The 17,433-nt window shown below is 35.3% G+C and overlaps 1 protein-coding gene across 10 annotated transcripts in view; it reads left to right on the top strand.

Moving 5' to 3' along the window:
• Window positions 1-14,503, top strand: part of KIF21A (kinesin family member 21A) — a 145,503-nt gene extending 131,000 nt beyond the window's left edge. For all 10 annotated transcript variants that reach the window (XM_055318485.1, XM_055318478.1, XM_055318484.1 and 7 more), the window contains 6 exons: window positions 832-1,012; window positions 2,496-2,660; window positions 4,828-4,945; window positions 6,336-6,506; window positions 7,344-7,543; window positions 13,247-14,503. In XM_055318485.1, coding sequence (XP_055174460.1) covers window positions 832-1,012; window positions 2,496-2,660; window positions 4,828-4,945; window positions 6,336-6,506; window positions 7,344-7,543; window positions 13,247-13,340 — 929 coding nt within the window. In that variant the 3' untranslated portion in view covers window positions 13,341-14,503. The remainder of the gene's footprint in view (window positions 1-831; window positions 1,013-2,495; window positions 2,661-4,827; window positions 4,946-6,335; window positions 6,507-7,343; window positions 7,544-13,246) is intronic.
• Window positions 14,504-17,433: the final 2,930 nt, after the last annotated feature.

The raw sequence follows: 17,433 nt of genomic DNA, 5'->3' as shown, positions 1-17,433 counted from the left end.
ACTACTGTACTATATTAAAAAATTTACATGTAAGTGGACCCATTCAAACCCATTGTTCGGGTGTCAACTGTAACGTAAAAGAAGTGATGGGGAGTAGGACTAGAAAGGTCTAAAGGAAGCATGTACAGGAATCTGGGGAGCTAATAAAAGTTTTTTAGCATTTAGGGACATTACAAGTTTAGTCAGCAAGCAATTTATTGCTCATTGTATATAAGAAAGTATAACAGTCTAACTAAAACTTAGGAATTGTGAATGGCAAGCCATTCTCTAATTAAAGAATCTACAGTGTGAAAATGTAATTTTCTAATTCAAATTAAATTTATCTCCAGAATAATTATATATTTGGCATGTCAGGAAAACAAAATAATTAGTTTATAATTATATTTTGTGGTCAAAAATAAAATCCATCGATCATTGACACCTGGAAAAGTCTGTGTGTTTATGAGTATGGAGTACTGTGAGGAAGTAGGAGTGATCAAAACAGAATATTTTGAAGAAGCTGATATGAGAATGCCATTTTAAATTCAGGGGCAATTTAAAGCAAGACTCTTGTGATATGACTATTTCAATATTTTATATAATTATATTTTTTAAATACCACATAATACATACACCAGACATCCCTGGCTTTCATCCAGTCCTTTTTATGTACTTTGCCCTTGAACCTGATGCAGAGGGTCAAGGATAGAGGTAGGATGTCTGTTGCAGGTTATGGAATAATTACTTTTTTAAATTTCATTCTCATAGAAAAATTGCTTAAATGATTTTTATTCTTAAGAGAACCTAATCTAATTCATATTGACAGTATTTTCCTTTTCTTGTTTTTTGTAGATCGTACTTGTAAAGTATGGAATCTGGTGACTGGGCAAGAGATAATGTCATTGGGGGGTCATCCCAACAATGTTGTATCTGTTAAATACTGTAATTATACAAGTTTGGTCTTCACTGTGTCCACATCTTATATTAAGGTGTGGGATATCAGAGATTCAGCAAAGTGCATTCGAACGCTGACGTAAGTAATGTAAAGACAAATAGCATAAGGGGCAAATAGTTCCTATGTACTACATATATGAAAAGATAGGACTATGAATGTATTTTAATTTATTTATACCTGTCTGCTTCCAAAAAGATACTAAAGTAAGAATGTAGATAATATAAGGGGGGAAATCTATTGAGAAAATGTAATATAAAAACCTGGTATTAAACAGGAAGGAATGAATCATATTTGATCTGTGATTAAGTATACATTTCATATTTTCTCCCTCCTAAATACTAAGGTACCACATGTTCATAATATTTCTTACTTGATGTAGTTAATTACTCACTTCAAATGAATACCACTTCTTGGAAAAATGGCTAAAATCACCATAGTAGATAGTTAAGAAGTACTTGTAACCTTTAATTTGCAGGTATTCAATAATTGAGAGGTTTTTGTTCGTTTTAGGACATAAACTGCTTTGGTGTGAGCACAAATTTCATAACTGTAGGTTAGGTTGGACAATTGGAGGATGAGTTTGTTTTCTGTGTCATCGTATCTCTTTATAGAGCAAATAATGATTATTTTTTGCTATAAGATCAACAAACTGTTTTACATAATTAAAATTGAGGTGAACTCTTGTTTTAAATAAGCAGAGGGAACATAGGAAAGGTTAAATTTTATAATTTGTAGAGTAGGAACTATTAACACAAGTGCTAATTTGTATTTTGAGAACTGCTAATTATTTACTGTACTGAGTACAAATCTCTTGAGGGAAATTTTATAGAAAAAGGTGCACTGTATCTTAGAAGTCTGCCAGCCCAGCTGACTCACTAAAGTCAAATTTAAAAAGATTGATTATAACTTGGTATTTTAGAAGTTAGCTGAGAAAATGTTTCATTTATTTATTTATCACTTAGAATTTATCTGAGGAAATAGAAATAAGTTATGTTTAAGTCTTTGGCACATGGTAAATACTCCATGTATGATTGGGTTTGAAGAATCTTCATGTTTTTTTTTTTTTTTTTTTTTTTTTTTGAATCTTCATGTTTTTAATTCAAAAGGCAATTCTATGGACAAAAGGAATATTGGAAGGCCTGGCCCTCGGGGGCCTTCTGGAAACTAGGAAAATGAATTACCTTTGTGGCACTGTATCATTTGTTGGGTCTTTTTTTTTTTTTTTTTTTTTTAAATCTTTGACATCTAATCTTTCTTAAATGATATCCTGGTCATCCCTAACTCAGGGCCTGGAGTTCCTAGCATTATACTAGACTTACAAATTCAGAATTTTCAGCCATATCATCTTGTTTTAGTCATTCATTTATCGACTTACTCATCAAATATGTTTATAAATGCCAACTATGTGTATGAGGTTCTGTGCTAGGGATGGTTCACATGGTGACCAGAGGACACAGAACTTGTTTTTGTCTACAGCCAGTTTCCTAGGAATTTAAGGAACCCTAAGGTGAATTCTTGTCCAGAAATGTGACTTTTTTTCCTTTGTTTTGTCTCTGTTAAGATCTTCGGGTCAAGTTACTCTTGGAGATGCCTGTTCTGCAAGTACCAGCCGGACAGTAGCTATTCCTTCTGGAGAAAACCAGATAAATCAAATTGCTCTAAACCCAACTGGCACTTTCCTCTATGCAGCTTCTGGAAATGCTGTCAGAATGTGGGATCTTAAAAGGTAGAATTTTAAAGAAAATATATTTCTTGTATATGTATGGCAAATAGAATTTTTCAGATATTAGTAACATATTGGTGTATATGAGATCTAATTTTTATAACTCCAGAAGTTAATATAAAATCATAGGCTTTTCTATTTGGCCCTGTGCCCCTTAATGTCTTTTCTGTCCTCATGAGCAAACTCAAAATTTTCCTTTCTTTTACTCTCCATTGATAGAAAAAAGGATATGAAGGAAAATAGCCCCTCTTAATATTTGTCTACAGTTTGTGTTGTTTGCTAGGAAGAGATCAAGATTCTCGTTCTAGTTTCACCAGGACCTTTGAAAGAGGTGGTTTTTGTTTGTTTGTTTGTTTTTTGGGCAGCCTCACTTAAACATCCTATATTTTAAACTTTTTAGTTTATAAATTAATATAATAACTTTGGGAATAAACTCTTATAGGGTTTTTGTGAATATAAAATATATAGAAAAGATGACATATCAAGAAGATAAAATGGGTAAAAAATGGTAAATTGAAATCTAAAGCAGTATACCTTTGATTTGATTTTTATTTGCCATGAAATACGAGCTTTTGCCCTTCAGTTGAGTGTTTATTTTAGCTTCTTTTCTAGTTCTTAAAATTTTGGCAGCAAAGGAATATTCATTTATTGGTTAAGTATTTTTTTAACATTGATTCTGGCCGGTACTGCACCAAGACTGTGGTAGGTGCTTGGAATAAAGACTAAGACAAGGTGGTGTCTACCTTCTTAGCACTCATGCTGTTAATGGAGGATAGTGGCCACTAAACAGGCGATTACAGGATATTGATGAAGGGATATTTTAAAAACTTAAAATAACTATTTATAACTTGTAACATTTTAACACATGATAAGTATAATAAACATAATTTATAGATATATTGATGAGAGAAAGAGAGAGAGAAGAAACACAGTCCTGAGTACTGTTTTAGAAATAGAATGTAGAAAATTGAACACACTGCTTGTTTAAGAAAATTAGAAAAGAGGTAAGTACTTGGTTTATTCTTAAAGATATTAAAACTTGACTCATAGAGCACCATGGAGGAAGGTACTCAAAGTCATGATATGAGGCAGAAAAGATACCAGATTTGATTGATTGATTGATTGATTGATTTAAAAGATTTTTATTTATTCATGAGAGACACACACACACAGATTGAAAGAGAGAGAGAGAGGGAAGGAGAGAGAGAGAGGCAGAGACACAGGCAGAGGGAGAAGCAGGTTTCCCACAAGGAGCCTGATATGGGACTCAATCCTGGATCCCAGGATCACACCCTAAGCCAAAGGCAGACTACTGAGCCACTCAGGTGTCCCAGATACCAGCTTTTAAAAATCTTTATACTTTCTATTTTTGCTGAAAAGTTAGGTCCTTTGAAACCTGCTTGATTTCAGGAACATGATTAAATGTAGATTTATCATAACAAAGTAAGAGAATAGTTTTCAAGAAACTAATATTCCATGTTAAATATATCTCTGTATTCCAGCAGCTCAATTGAGGTAGGACTGTGAGACAAAGGTTCATTGTTACCCCCTGACAGCTAATATCACACATTTTTCTACCAGCTACCTATATATCAATATATATTTTTTCAATCTTTATAATAGCCGAGAAAATGGACCATCTACTTTCTGACACACATATACACATATATGTGTGCATAGGTATATGTGTGTATAAATGTGTATATGATGGGTATGTATATATCTGAGAATATATGTGTTATAAAGTAGTAATCTTTTTCCATATTATTATTGATTGTGTGTTATATAAGCAATAGCAGTTGTTTTAATCAAATTCAAAATTGGACCTTGGTCATATATTTATAACATGTTTGAACATGTAACAGATTTAGGTTTACCTGGACTTAGGTTGGATTTAAAATTAGTATCTAACAAGTTTTGTTGCCTTTTTGTTTACTGTTGAAATGACATTAGTCACTTTGGAATAACCTATTTGACACTTCAGTCATAGAATAGGTTATTTTGGCTATTTTTTGATTCTGAATTTGAAGAGAGTTGCCTAGAGGTGGAGCTAAAATAAAAAAAGAAAATTAATGAACAGTTTCATCAAAGAATGTAGATTATTTATGTGCTTAGCCCCAGCACATTAAGAAATATTTTCAAACAAAATTATTCTTCTTTCTTTTTAAAGGTTTCAGTCTACAGGAAAGTTAACAGGACACCTAGGCCCTGTTATGTGCCTTACTGTGGATCAGATTTCTAATGGGCAAGATCTAATTGTCACTGGCTCCAAGGATCATTACATCAAAGTGTGTATGATAGAATTGTTGAATTATATTCTCCTATTTGATGATATTAAAGTATTCAGATGCACCTCCAACCCTTTTCTCTTAATCAGTTTTCTTTTTTTCACTTCTGACCTTACCTTTTCTTCTTGATCTTGTCCTCACTCATAATTTCTGATTGTGTTGTCTTATTATTCAATCATGTATTCTCATTTTTCATAGACAATAATTTGGGAGGGATTTTAAAGATGTTTGGCTCAGTCATCCAGCTCTAATGCATAAGTATTACTGTCCCCATCTTTTGTACTGAGTCTATTATGATCTTATGAAATTAGCAGGTAAGGAAAGATGTATAGTTTCGTTCTCGAAATGTTAAATTTGAGATACTAAGTAATAGAAGTCTTCTTCATGTCAGTGAGTAGGCCATTTGAAAGGCAAGTCTAGAGCTCATGCTAAAGTTATGACTAGACATGAAGGTTTGGGAGCCATTCAAATAGAGTCAGATGTTCAAGGAGTTGGAGTAGTTGACATGGCTAAAGGAGAGAGAGGATGACAGGATTCCTGTAAGAAGCAATTAGTAAAAAGAGAATACAGAAAGATAGGAAAAGAATAAATTTTGTTTTGAATCTGAGATTAAGAGATGAAAAATGGGTTGGTAACATGAAAACAGAATGATTAAAGGAAAAAGATTTTGTGTGTGGTAGATTTGAGCATGTCTGCTTAAAAAGCAGGCCCTGTGGAAAGGGAAAGTGTGAAGAAGGAAGTGGTAGTAATTGATGAAGTGGTAGGAACAGTTAGAAACACATCAGTGATGTGAACCTTGGGAAACAGTAAGCACACTTTAGCATCTGAAAAGAATGGAAGAGTAAGAGAATGTTTGAAGATAAAAGGAAACTTTTGAAATGTAGGGAAAAGTCCAAAAAAGCTTATTTTTGATCATGCTAGTAGCCTTTTCAGGAAATCACAAGGTCAACAGCTAAGAGAGATGAAGGCAACCTAGGAGAGCAGAGGTTTTGAATAGCAATTTTGGGAAGTTTGACATGGCCTACCACAATTGCAGAGCTATCTAATAGTGGCTAAATAACAGTCATATCATTTTTCTGACTTTCAAGTGGATTGATATGTAGTCTTTTTACTATTGAACATATTATTTGTACACTCCTACATGAAAATATGGGTTGCCTTTTTTAAAAGCCTACAGACACATAAGCATGTGACATGTAAGCAAAAGTTGCATGAAAATAGTGTTCATCTTGGGTCATTTATACCAGGTTAATTGAGTTAATTTTGTAAAATATTGTAACAAAACAAGTCATATCTGGTTAATATATACGCGTATGTGTTTCTGTGTGAACATGTATAGGTGTTATTTGTAAGTTAAATAGGATGTCGGCTTTCTCTGTTTCTTTTTTAGATGTTTGATGTAACTGAAGGGGCTCTGGGAACTGTAAGTCCCACCCACAATTTTGAGCCCCCTCATTATGACGGCATCGAAGCACTAACCATACAAGGGGATAACTTATTTAGTGGGTCCAGAGATAATGGAATCAAGAAATGGGACTTAGCTCAAAAAGACCTTCTACAGGTAATGCAAAACCTTTCATGAGGTGGAATGGATACTTCAGAGCCACTAATAGTCTACAGAAGAACTTCAAAGAGTCTCTTAAAGAGTGTTTCATCTTCATCCACCAGAGTTACTAATTATAAGAAGGGCAACATTCAATATTTAATAATACCTTCTAGATAAGAATAGATGAAAACAAAATGAACGGGTAGCATGAATGTCAATAGAACAAACTTGGCAACAGATGAGTATATTGCATTCAGAGTCTTTTATACATATACATTCATGGTTGTGACTTTTGTATTATTCATATAAATATATTTATACTCAAATACAGTCATATAGTTTGAGCTTATAATTATTGTTTAGTCATTATGAAATATATGTTAGCTCTAGCCTTCTACAAGAAGCCTTAGGCCTCCATGTTCTCTACCAAAGGTTGAAGGCAGTGATTTTATGAAGCATTCTTTATAGTTTATATACCAGGCTATAGTTTTCAAACTTGTTGAATTAAATACATTTTGGAGAGAGGTGAAGATACTTAACTGCCATGAAGAGAATGTGATGTGAAACATTCTGTACACTTTCTGGGTCTTTTAGGTTCTGTAAGATTTTTAACATTGTAACTCTTTAATATTGATTACAGTGATAAAAATTGAGGCAAATTGGGAAGCATATTGCAGATTTATTTCTTTAAATCACTAAGGATGATTGCATAGAAAATGATTTTTATAGTTCAGGCCATTCAGCGTTCCAAATGTTGTTTTGTCAACAAAAATGTTCATAACTTACTTTGGTGTGGAAATGTCATTTTGGAAGGCTCCTCTTAAGCTACTGATTTCTCTTTCTTTCTTTCAGCAAGTTCCAAATGCACATAAGGATTGGGTCTGTGCTCTAGGAGTGGTGCCAGGGCACCCAGTTTTGCTCAGTGGCTGCAGAGGGGGTATTTTGAAGCTTTGGAACATGGATACGTTTGTGCCAATCGGAGAGATGAAGGGTCATGAGAGTCCTATTAATGCCATATGTGTTAATTCCACCCATATTTTTACTGCAGCCGAGTAAGTTTTTCCTGTGTGATTTTTCTCTGTATTGGTTGCTTGTGTTCAGAGTTAATAAACATACTATAAGTTGTAAATGTCTGGAAATGTAGAACATATGAAACTCTTATTACAGTGAATCTAATCTCTAAGATCTCTTATTTATATTTTCTGATGCGCACTTTGGGCACTGAGTTTAATCCCCAGAATAAATGAGAGAATAGTGTTACTTCTGTATTAGCACTCTGCTTGTACTAGGAAGCTGGCTGCCAGGTCCTTCCCTGGTGATTTGAAGTTAAAAAATGATAATTTATAGGTGACTAATTTCTAAAGATTTTTTTTTCCAGAAAGACCACAAACTTGTCATTCTTCACATTTAGAATAAATCATTTAGAAAATCTCCTTGTTCCTCTTCTATCTCTCTTTAAAGTGCATTTGACAGTTGGTCAATGTAGGCTTAGGGACACTGACCTCTACATAGTTGAATATTCAGTTATAACTTTGATTCCCCAAAAAATAAGCTACTAATAGCTTACTGTTGACTGGAAGCCTTACCAATGTATAGTCAATGAACACATATTTTGTAGTTATATTTTGTATTCTCACAATAAGGAAGCTAGAGGAAAGAAAATGTTATTAAGAAAATCATAAGAAGAGAAAATACATTTGCAGTGTGATGCTGTGTTTATAAAAAAAAAATCCACAGGAACGTGAACTCTCATAGCTCAATCCTATGTTGTTCAAGCATCAGCTGTATAAGTACATAATAATAGTATCTGTTTTCTCCCTCTTAGGGAGGCTGGATTGATGGATTCATTTGCTTATTTTTCCATTTATGATGAATCTCCAATATGTCAGGCCTGTTCCAGATTCTTGGAAATAGCAGTGAACAAAACAGATCATATCCCCAGTTTCATTCTAAGGAGAAGAAAATAAAATAAAATAAATAAGTAAAATATGTTACATTGTGATAGATGCTGTGGAGAAAAATAAAACAGGGAAGGGAGTATTGTGGGGAGGAGGTTACACAATAGGGTGGCTGGTAAAGGCCTCACTAAGGAAGTGACATTTAAGATGCTTGAAGGAAGGGGAGAGATGTTGTGATCTTAAATATAACATAATATGTATATAAGTACTTTGACAAGGAAAGCATATATATATATAAATTATCCAGGACATAACAAGTTTCCAAGAGCATATATCCTGATTTCAGGCATTGGTCTCTTCAGATAAAATGTAATGTCTCATAAATATCTACCCTGAAAATCTTACTTTGTCATTTTCGCACTTAATTTAATTAGAGCACCTTCTTGATTCATCTGTCCTAAATGCACAATTACTCTGACTTTATTTTGAAACCTCTGCTGTATTTCTGTAGCATCTCTTATTATTTGTGCTATTTTCATTGAATCCCTCTTTTCACTTAGATTTACATTCTCATATCTCTAATGTATTTTAAAGTGACTTATTTTGTGTTTTTTCTAAGGTGCTTACCTTTGGTGCTTCATTGATGTTATTTCCAAGATGTATTATTTTCTTAAGACTCACCACTTTTCTTTATGCTCTTGGAAACTTGCTATGTCCTGGATAATTTACTGGAAATAACTTAATACCCCTCAAAGCTGTGGGACACTCAATATAAGACTCTCGAAGTATTGTATGTCACTGAGGTCTGGTGGGTGAAGCATGATGTTACTGTAACACCTTCCACGATATAGTCTTATTTTTGAAGAACTGAACTTTTTCTCAGTTTACCCATGGTGTACCATATGCAAATGTATTTACTATGTAACTTAAAAATCAGAAAAAAGGTCAATAAAAGCAGAAGGCCTGTTTTCAAATTAGTTCCACTTATTTATTTGTCAATTAACACACACTTATATAGTACTTAGTATTTGCCAGGCATTGTTCTAAGTGCTTTCTAGGCCTTAATTCTTTTATCTTCATAAGACCTCTAGAAGGTATACATTCTAATAATTATAAAAATAATCTCTGTTTTATAAGTGGGAAAAACAAGGCACTTTATAACTTAGTCTTTGTATAGTAATTCTTTCATAGCTAATATTTCTGGCTCTTTTGCAATTTACTTATTTATTTATAAATCCAGATCTGTAGCATTAATTGATTTTTTTTTCCTTATGATTATCGGTCTCATTTTTCTTGCCCTCTCGCTTTTTAGGATTTATTTATTTTTTTGAGAGAGAAAGAGAGAGAGAGAGAGAGAGAGAGAATGAGTGTGTGAGTGAGGGATTTGTGGAGGGGCAGAGAGAGTCCTAAGCAGACTCCATGTGGAGTCTGACATAGGGCTCAGTCTCACGACCTCAGCTGAAATCAAGATTTGGATGCTTAACCAACTCAGGCGCCCCTCATTTTTCCTACTTTTTTATGTCAAATAATATTTTACTGGATGTTGAACGTGATATTGCTGTGTTTTGAGTATCTGGATTTTGTTGTATTTTTTTAAGGAATTTTATTTTTATTGGAGAGGGAGAGGCAGAGGGTGAAGGAGAAAGAGAATCTTAAGCAGACTCCATGTCCAGGGTCAAGCTGGACACGACTGTGAGATCATGACTTGAACTGAAATTAATAGTCGGATGCTTAATCACCTGAGCCACCCAGGTGCCCCTGGATTTTGTTTTATTCTTTTAAAGAGTGTTGGACCTTAGTCAGGCAGTTAAGTTGCTTGTGGTTAGGCTTTATCTTTTTGAGACTGGTTTTTAATTATTGGATTCCTACTGAATGCCTTGGGTGTTTGATAATATCTACTTACTGGTCAGAACTTAAATGGTTCATAGCCCTCTGTGGGCTCTGGGAATTATTCAACTTGCAGCTCACTAGTAGTTGGTTTGTTTTGTTTTGTTTTTTGTTTTGTTTGCTGGCCTTAAAATCTTACTTTACTCATGGGTAACTTAGCATTCAGTCAGAGACATTAGGGGCCTATATGTGGATTTATGGAATTCTTTCCCCATAGCTCCATAGTTCTTTCTGTATAGCTCTCTTCTCTGCTTGATCCTGAAAATTCCCACTATCTCACGTTTTTATTTCTATCTCTTCAACTCAGTGGTTCTGTGGTTCTTTTCTGCTTGAGTTCCTCTCCCTGTGCTGTAGTCTAGGAAGTACTTCCAGGGCAAGAGCCAGGGCTGTCCTGGAATTCACTTCTCTCCTTTTTCTCAGGGACTACAGCCTTGTACTCCCCATGGTCTAGTGTCTGAAAATAGTTGTTTTATATATTTTGTCAGGTTTTCACTTTGTTTACATCAAAAAACCTAACCTGGTGCAAGTTACTCTGTCATGACTAGTAGTAGAAGTTTGATCATTTCAAACTTAATATGTCTTAAACTGAACTCCTGACCTTCCCAGGAAACCTGCTCATCCCACAGCCTTCTCCACATTAGTTGATGTCATCACTGTCTTCTCCATTGCTCAGGCCAGAAACTTTCACTCTTTTTACACTCCATATCCAGTCCATGAGCAAATCCTGTTGGTGTTCTACCTTTAAATTATATCTGGAATTTGATCACTTTTCACCATGTCTTCTGCTAATTCACTGATTCTAGCCTACCATTAGCTCTTGGATCTACTACAGTAGCCTCCTAGTAAACAAGGTACCTTATCCACATGTAGTCTATTCTCTACACAGAAGTCAGAGTAATCCATTTAAAACACAAGTCAGATCATTTTCCTTCTCTACTCAAACTCTTGGAGTGGTCTCCTATTTTACCTACAATAGAGACTGTACTTGATGTTGACCCTTTGATCATCTGTTATCTCTCTCACTTTACCTTCTAGTACCTTCCCGCTTGCTCCTTCTTTTACAATCCTCAATAACCTCTTTGCTGGTCCTTGAACACACCAACCTTGTTTCAGCCATAGGACATTTGCCCTGGCTGTTCCCTTTGCCCAGAATGCTTTGCCTTCAGAGATCCCAACTTTCTTTCAATGTTTTTCTTTCTCACCAAGGGTAACCTTGCCATTTTATTTAAAATTGTAACCCATTCTATCACCTAGCACCCAATCCCCTTTACCATGCTCTCTTTTCTTTTTCTATAACATGTATTACTTTCTGATAAACTTCATGATTTAATTATTTAATATGGTTTATTGTCTATCTCCTCTTGTTAGAATGTATGATCTACAATGGAAGAGAGTTTTGCTGTTTGTCTGTTTTTAAGTTGTCCCAAGCATCTGAATAGTGCCTGGAACATAGCAAGTACTCAATAAGCATTTGTTGAGTGGGTGGTTGAATGAGTGAATGGGTAGATGAATGGGTAGATGAATAGATGAATAGGTAGATGAATGAACATAATCACCTTGCTGTTATCAGTGTACGTATGCTATGTGGGTTGGTGAGAAGATTATTTTCCCCCAGTTTTATGGAGATTAATTGACATACAGCATTGTATAAGTTTAAAGTATACAGCATAATGATTTGACTTTTATATATTGTGAAATGATTACTACAGTAAGTTTAGTTAACATCTATCATCTCATATAGATACAAAAAATAGAAAAAGAGGTTTTTTGTTTGCTTGTGATATGAACTCTTAGGGGAGAACAAAGATTACTGATTATAACTAGAAAGCCTAGGTCCTAAGCTCACTTCTGCCCTTTACTATGTTACATTGGACATATAACTAAACACTCTTTCTCCTTGAAATGGACTGCATGATCTCTGAAGTGCCTCTTCACTATGAAATTCTGTGGAAACTCTTTCTTTTGGCTTTGAGTTTATTAGATAATTGGAGAAAAGTACCACTCCCTTAAAGCTATGAGAGACACAGTAAGAAATATGATGGTTTAATGACCACTCCCCAGTACCTCCATGCTGGGTGAACAAGAACAAGTTTTCTCGGAAGAACTTTGAATTTCTATGTTTCGTAATAGTGGAGGATCAGTCTACTTCTCAGTAGCCTCCTGCCTTTACTGTGGGCTAATGCTGATTTCATCTGAGCATATCTCTTCCTGACTGTGGCCAGATTCAACAACCCCCTGGAATCCTTGCCCTGATCTCTCTTCTCAGAAGCCTTACTATTACCTTACTCTGTGCCTGAAGATCTCTGACCAATGTTGTATCATGTGTGTGTTTTTTTTTTTAAGATTTTATTTATTTATTCATGAGAGACACAGAGAGAGAGACAGGCAGAGAGACAGGCAGAGGGAGAAGCAGGCTCCATGCAGGGAGCCCGACATGGGACTCGATCCCCAATTCCAGGATCAGGCCCTGGGCTGAAGGCAGCGCTAAACCGCTGAGCTGCCCTCAGCGGGCTGCCCTCATGTGTTGTTTTTTAAAAATAATGAGTGCAGATTCAGTGTAGTGATTAGGAGGTGGGGCCGTGGAACCAGACTGCCTAGTTTGAAATCTTGGTTCTATCACATACTTTGTGATATTGAGCAAATTACTTAACCTCTCTGGCTCTCAATTTGCTCATCAGTAAAAAGGGGATAATAGCATTATCTATCTTTATGATAAATTAAAGATAAGTGAATGTATTTATATTTGAAGGGCACATAGTAACAATACCTGCCATACAGTAAGCTCTTGACAATATGAACTATTTTTAATATCATTATAATGGGTATCTGCTTGATATGCTTATGGGACAATGTATATTTTTGCTCATGTCTATTGAAGTCCTCTTCAGAAAATGTTTTCACAATAAATAATCCTAAGAACTATTTATCTTTTGCCTCTTTTCACATGTTCATTTTTAATTTGTTTTGTAGTGATCGAACTGTGAGAATTTGGAAGGCTCGCAATTTGCAAGATGGCCAGATCTCTGACATAGGAGATCTGGGGGAGGATATTGCCAGTAATTAAACGTGAATGAAGATAGTCATGAACTGAATACTGTGATAATACTCTGTATGTTCGTTATGAGTTGTTGCCCTGTATTTATTAGGCAAAACCTTATGAATGGGATTAACTGGAAAATATATCTGAATCCAACTGCTGAATATAAATGATATTCTAATAAAATTGTATACTAGCCTGTGTGCTTAATTCTGCCAATACATATATATCCTTTAATTGGTATACTGCTTGATTCACACTTATTTTGTGGCTGGATTTTTGTGCCTAGCTAAAAAACACCTTAAAATTAAAAGTATTTGAATTATATGTCTCCTTTTGTGACAGAAAACACCTGGGATACAACGTATTGGTTACTCATCATATAATCTGTTCAGATGATTTGTATATTTAAACACGTTGGAGATGTTAGTCAGTTTGTGGTCCCTTTGTCTGGTATTTGTATGAGTCTATAGAAAGTTCCCAAATTTCAAAGCCCTTTTCATAAAATGCGAAAAAAAATAAGGAGAATATTATTGATGATTTTTCATAGGATGGAATTGACCTTCATCTTCTAACAAAGAACGTTAAACAGTTTGTGTTAAATATTGATGTTTACTTGTATTGACCAAAGTTTTGCAGCTGTGCTATATTCTGTGCTCAGGACTAAAATGCTGTTAAATTGTTTTATTAGTGCTGTGCATACATTCTGTGATGGGAAACGTTTTTGAGGTCCTAACAGAAATCTATTTTGATCTATTTTCCTATGGAGTTATTTCTATTACCACCTTTTGATTTCATTTTTATTTAAAAGTAGTATTTCCTTCCCCTTTTATCTAATTTTTTTATATGCTGCTAAATATATTTTAAATACACTATGTTTGCAAACCTAGGTAGTTATGATGAGAACTATATCATCTGAAGTGGGAAAAGCTATGTAAATAAGTAGATTGTAAAGAGAGAATGTCCTACATTGTAACTGTATGAATTTTTAAATGCTGTAGATTGGATTTTGCAAAAGGATGTATAATTTATCTGTCTGCTCAGAATATTAATTTGTAAATTCTGCAAGTTTAATTTTTATGTAGATGGTATAACATTTGAAAATATTGTCTTGTGATTTTTTTCCCCCTGAGTATAATTGCTTGTAAATGAAAGCTTAGTGAGGGCTTCAATAAACGTGTTGCTCTGAATTGTTTTCATTCTCTTGTTCTTTTTCTAACTGTATGAAAATAGTGTTTGTAAAACTTTGTTTTGTCTGTGTGTGATATAAGGAATGGCATTTTTTTGTTGTTTCCAGTACTTCATAAGCATTCCTGTTTTTGCTCACTAGACATGAAATATTCTTGAAAAGTTTGAATTATAACGTAATCTTGATGAACCAAGGAAACTCACTATGTAAGGAATTAAAACTATATAACTTAGGCATTTGAACATAGATAATGAAACAAAAGTTATTCCCACAAATGTTAGGACAATAGTGACTGGTTATTGAAGAAGAAATAGAAGGGTGAAGACTGGCAGGTGTTGCAAGAGGTGAGTTGAGAGATGGGGTGTGGTGCTGCTTCTGGGGTCTTAGAAATGTTCTAGTTCTCGACCTGAGTCCTAAGTTAAACTGTACCTATATTTCTCTTATATATGTGTGCTATATTTCACAATGTAATATATATTTCTTTATTTTTTTATTTTATTTTTAAAGATTTTATTTATTTATTCATGAGAGACACACAGAGAAAGAGAGGCTAGACACAGGCAGAGGGAGAAGCAGGCTCTATGCAGGGAGCCCGACACGGGACTTGATCCTGGGTCTCCAGGATCAGGCCCTGGGCTGAAGGCGGCGCTAAACCACTGAGCCACCCGGGCTGCCCAATATATATTTCTTTAATTTTAAAGAAGGGATTTTCCTGTAAAGAGGAACTCAGCTGTTTTGTAATTTTGCCTCCTTTTCTGGAGGAAAATACTATGACAAGACCTGAGAGATGTTTCATTTTTAGGACCATTTTGAATTTCAATAGTCCTGGGGTATTTCTTTTTACAGGACTATTGCTCAACCATTCGTTAGACAATTTATTTGATATGTTTATTGAACATGCCTTAGGCCAGTTACTAGGGACAGAAAAATAACAATACTGAGTCAATGCTTGCCCTCTGAGTGGAGAGAGAAAATAAATCCAGCACTGACATTATAATTTGGTCAGTGTTCTGACAGGTAAGTGAGAAGCCCTGGGTGTCTTCACACCTATTGGAGGCATCTGACCCTGACTGGAGTCCAGTTACAGTTTTGTCATACTGTCCTGAACCCTGTGTTTGTTGGCACAGAGCATAAAGCCCAGGGTCTGTTTTACATTTTAAAATACTGGAGGCTCAGCTAAAGTTGATCTGATTAAGATAATTCAAATAAATATGTAAAAGAGGCAGTCCTCTTAAAGATGTACATTGTTAAAGGTGTTGGGGGAAGTCGGTGAGAGGGCGTGACCTCTAGTTGACCCGAGGGCTAGATCCGGGCAATCAGACACTGCTCACCTGCTTCCCGGTCCTTGGCGTGTATGTTCTGCGCATGTTCCCACAGCCAGGGCTGTTTTGCTGTTTCAAGGACATAGCCTTAAGGGAGTCCTGTGTTGTTGAGACTACCTACATGGTATTAGAGACCGAAACCAGGTAAGGCCTCTATGTAAACTTTTAAGGTTCTGGCAGGAGGGTTATGGAGATCTACTTATCTTGCGGTAAGTAAATCCTCTTGCTTATTAAACCTGCCACCTACCAATCTGGAGTGGCCTGCATCTTTTTGTCTCTGCCTCTCCTTACTGTCCTTGTGTGGGAGCTAGTTTGCCAACCAGCAAAAAAAAATACCGTTAATCTCTAAAGATCCCATCCAGAAAGGTTTACGGTAACTTTTTTTTTTTTTAAGTAGGCTCCACATTAGTGGAGCCCACGGCTCTGCTTGAACTCACTACCCTGAGATTGAGACCTGAGCTGAGATCAAGAGTCAGACGCGTAACTGACTGAGCCACCCAGGTTCCCCAGTAATAACTCTTAAAACAGTTAAAATAGTGCTTCTAAAATTTAGAAATGGATTAGTCCTCAGTATGTATTAAATATATGCCACGTCCCCCGAGAATAATGTCTTCTTTTCTTGGAAGATAATATTTCTTCTTTCAAATCCAAATCGTTGCTTTTTAGCTAAAGAGTGATAACAAGTGTTTTGCATATTAATTATGTCCACATTTATTTCCCAGCTGATATGGAGTCTTTTATAAAAACTTAAAGTCATCAACATGTAGCACGTCCTTCTGTGCTGTTGTTTGTAATTTTTTCCTAAGCAAAGACTCTGCCTTACTTCAAAGTCAGTTCAAATTCTCTTTTTAGGGATGCCTGGGTGGCTCAGTGGTTGGGGTCGGCCTTTGGCTCAGGGCGTGATCCCGAAGCCCCAGGATCGAGTCCCACATCGGGCTTCCTGCATGGAGCCTGCTTTTCCCTCTGCCTATGTCTCTGCCTCTCTCTCTCTCTCTCTCTCTCTCTCTCTCTCTCTCATCTCTCGTGAATAAATGAATGAAATCTTTAAAGAAAAAAAGACCCAAATTCTTTTAGCCACAGAATAGGTTGTATTATTGCTGTGTTGTTAGGGATCTGATTTGCCAACTACTGTGCAGACACTGATTATTAGAAATTGGTATTTGCAAATCATAGATATAAAATATACAGATTGCTCTGTATGAACATCGTGATACAGAAATAAGAGGCATCCTATTTTCTGACGATAATGAGATGCTGAACCAATTTTAAAATGTCACTGTTGCCATTAATCTCCCCTCTTTAATGAGGTGGATAATTGTAATACACAACATTTATTGAGCATTTACTTTCACCTTTGGGTGTTCCTGAAATGAGAATTTAAGAAGCCAGTGAGCATCAGAAGCATCTGATTTCAGAAGTATTTAATTGTGAAAAAACAGTGTGCATCCTAGAATTTGTGAAGTACAGGATGGGGGGGGGGGTTTGCCAGAGAAAAATAGTGACAAATATGCACTACATCATTTTTGGCAGATAATATGACTTCAACCCCTCTTAATATGTTTTTGTGTATGTTGGATTTGGGATAAGCAAAGACCACATTTCTCAGACT

Source organism: Nyctereutes procyonoides, unplaced genomic scaffold (assembly GCF_905146905.1).
Source record: "Nyctereutes procyonoides isolate TBG_1078 unplaced genomic scaffold, NYPRO_anot_genome, whole genome shotgun sequence".
NCBI classification, from domain to species: Eukaryota; Metazoa; Chordata; class Mammalia; order Carnivora; family Canidae; genus Nyctereutes; species Nyctereutes procyonoides.
The sequence above is the reverse complement of the archived record's forward strand: the minus strand, read 5'-3'. Positions and strand labels throughout refer to the sequence as shown.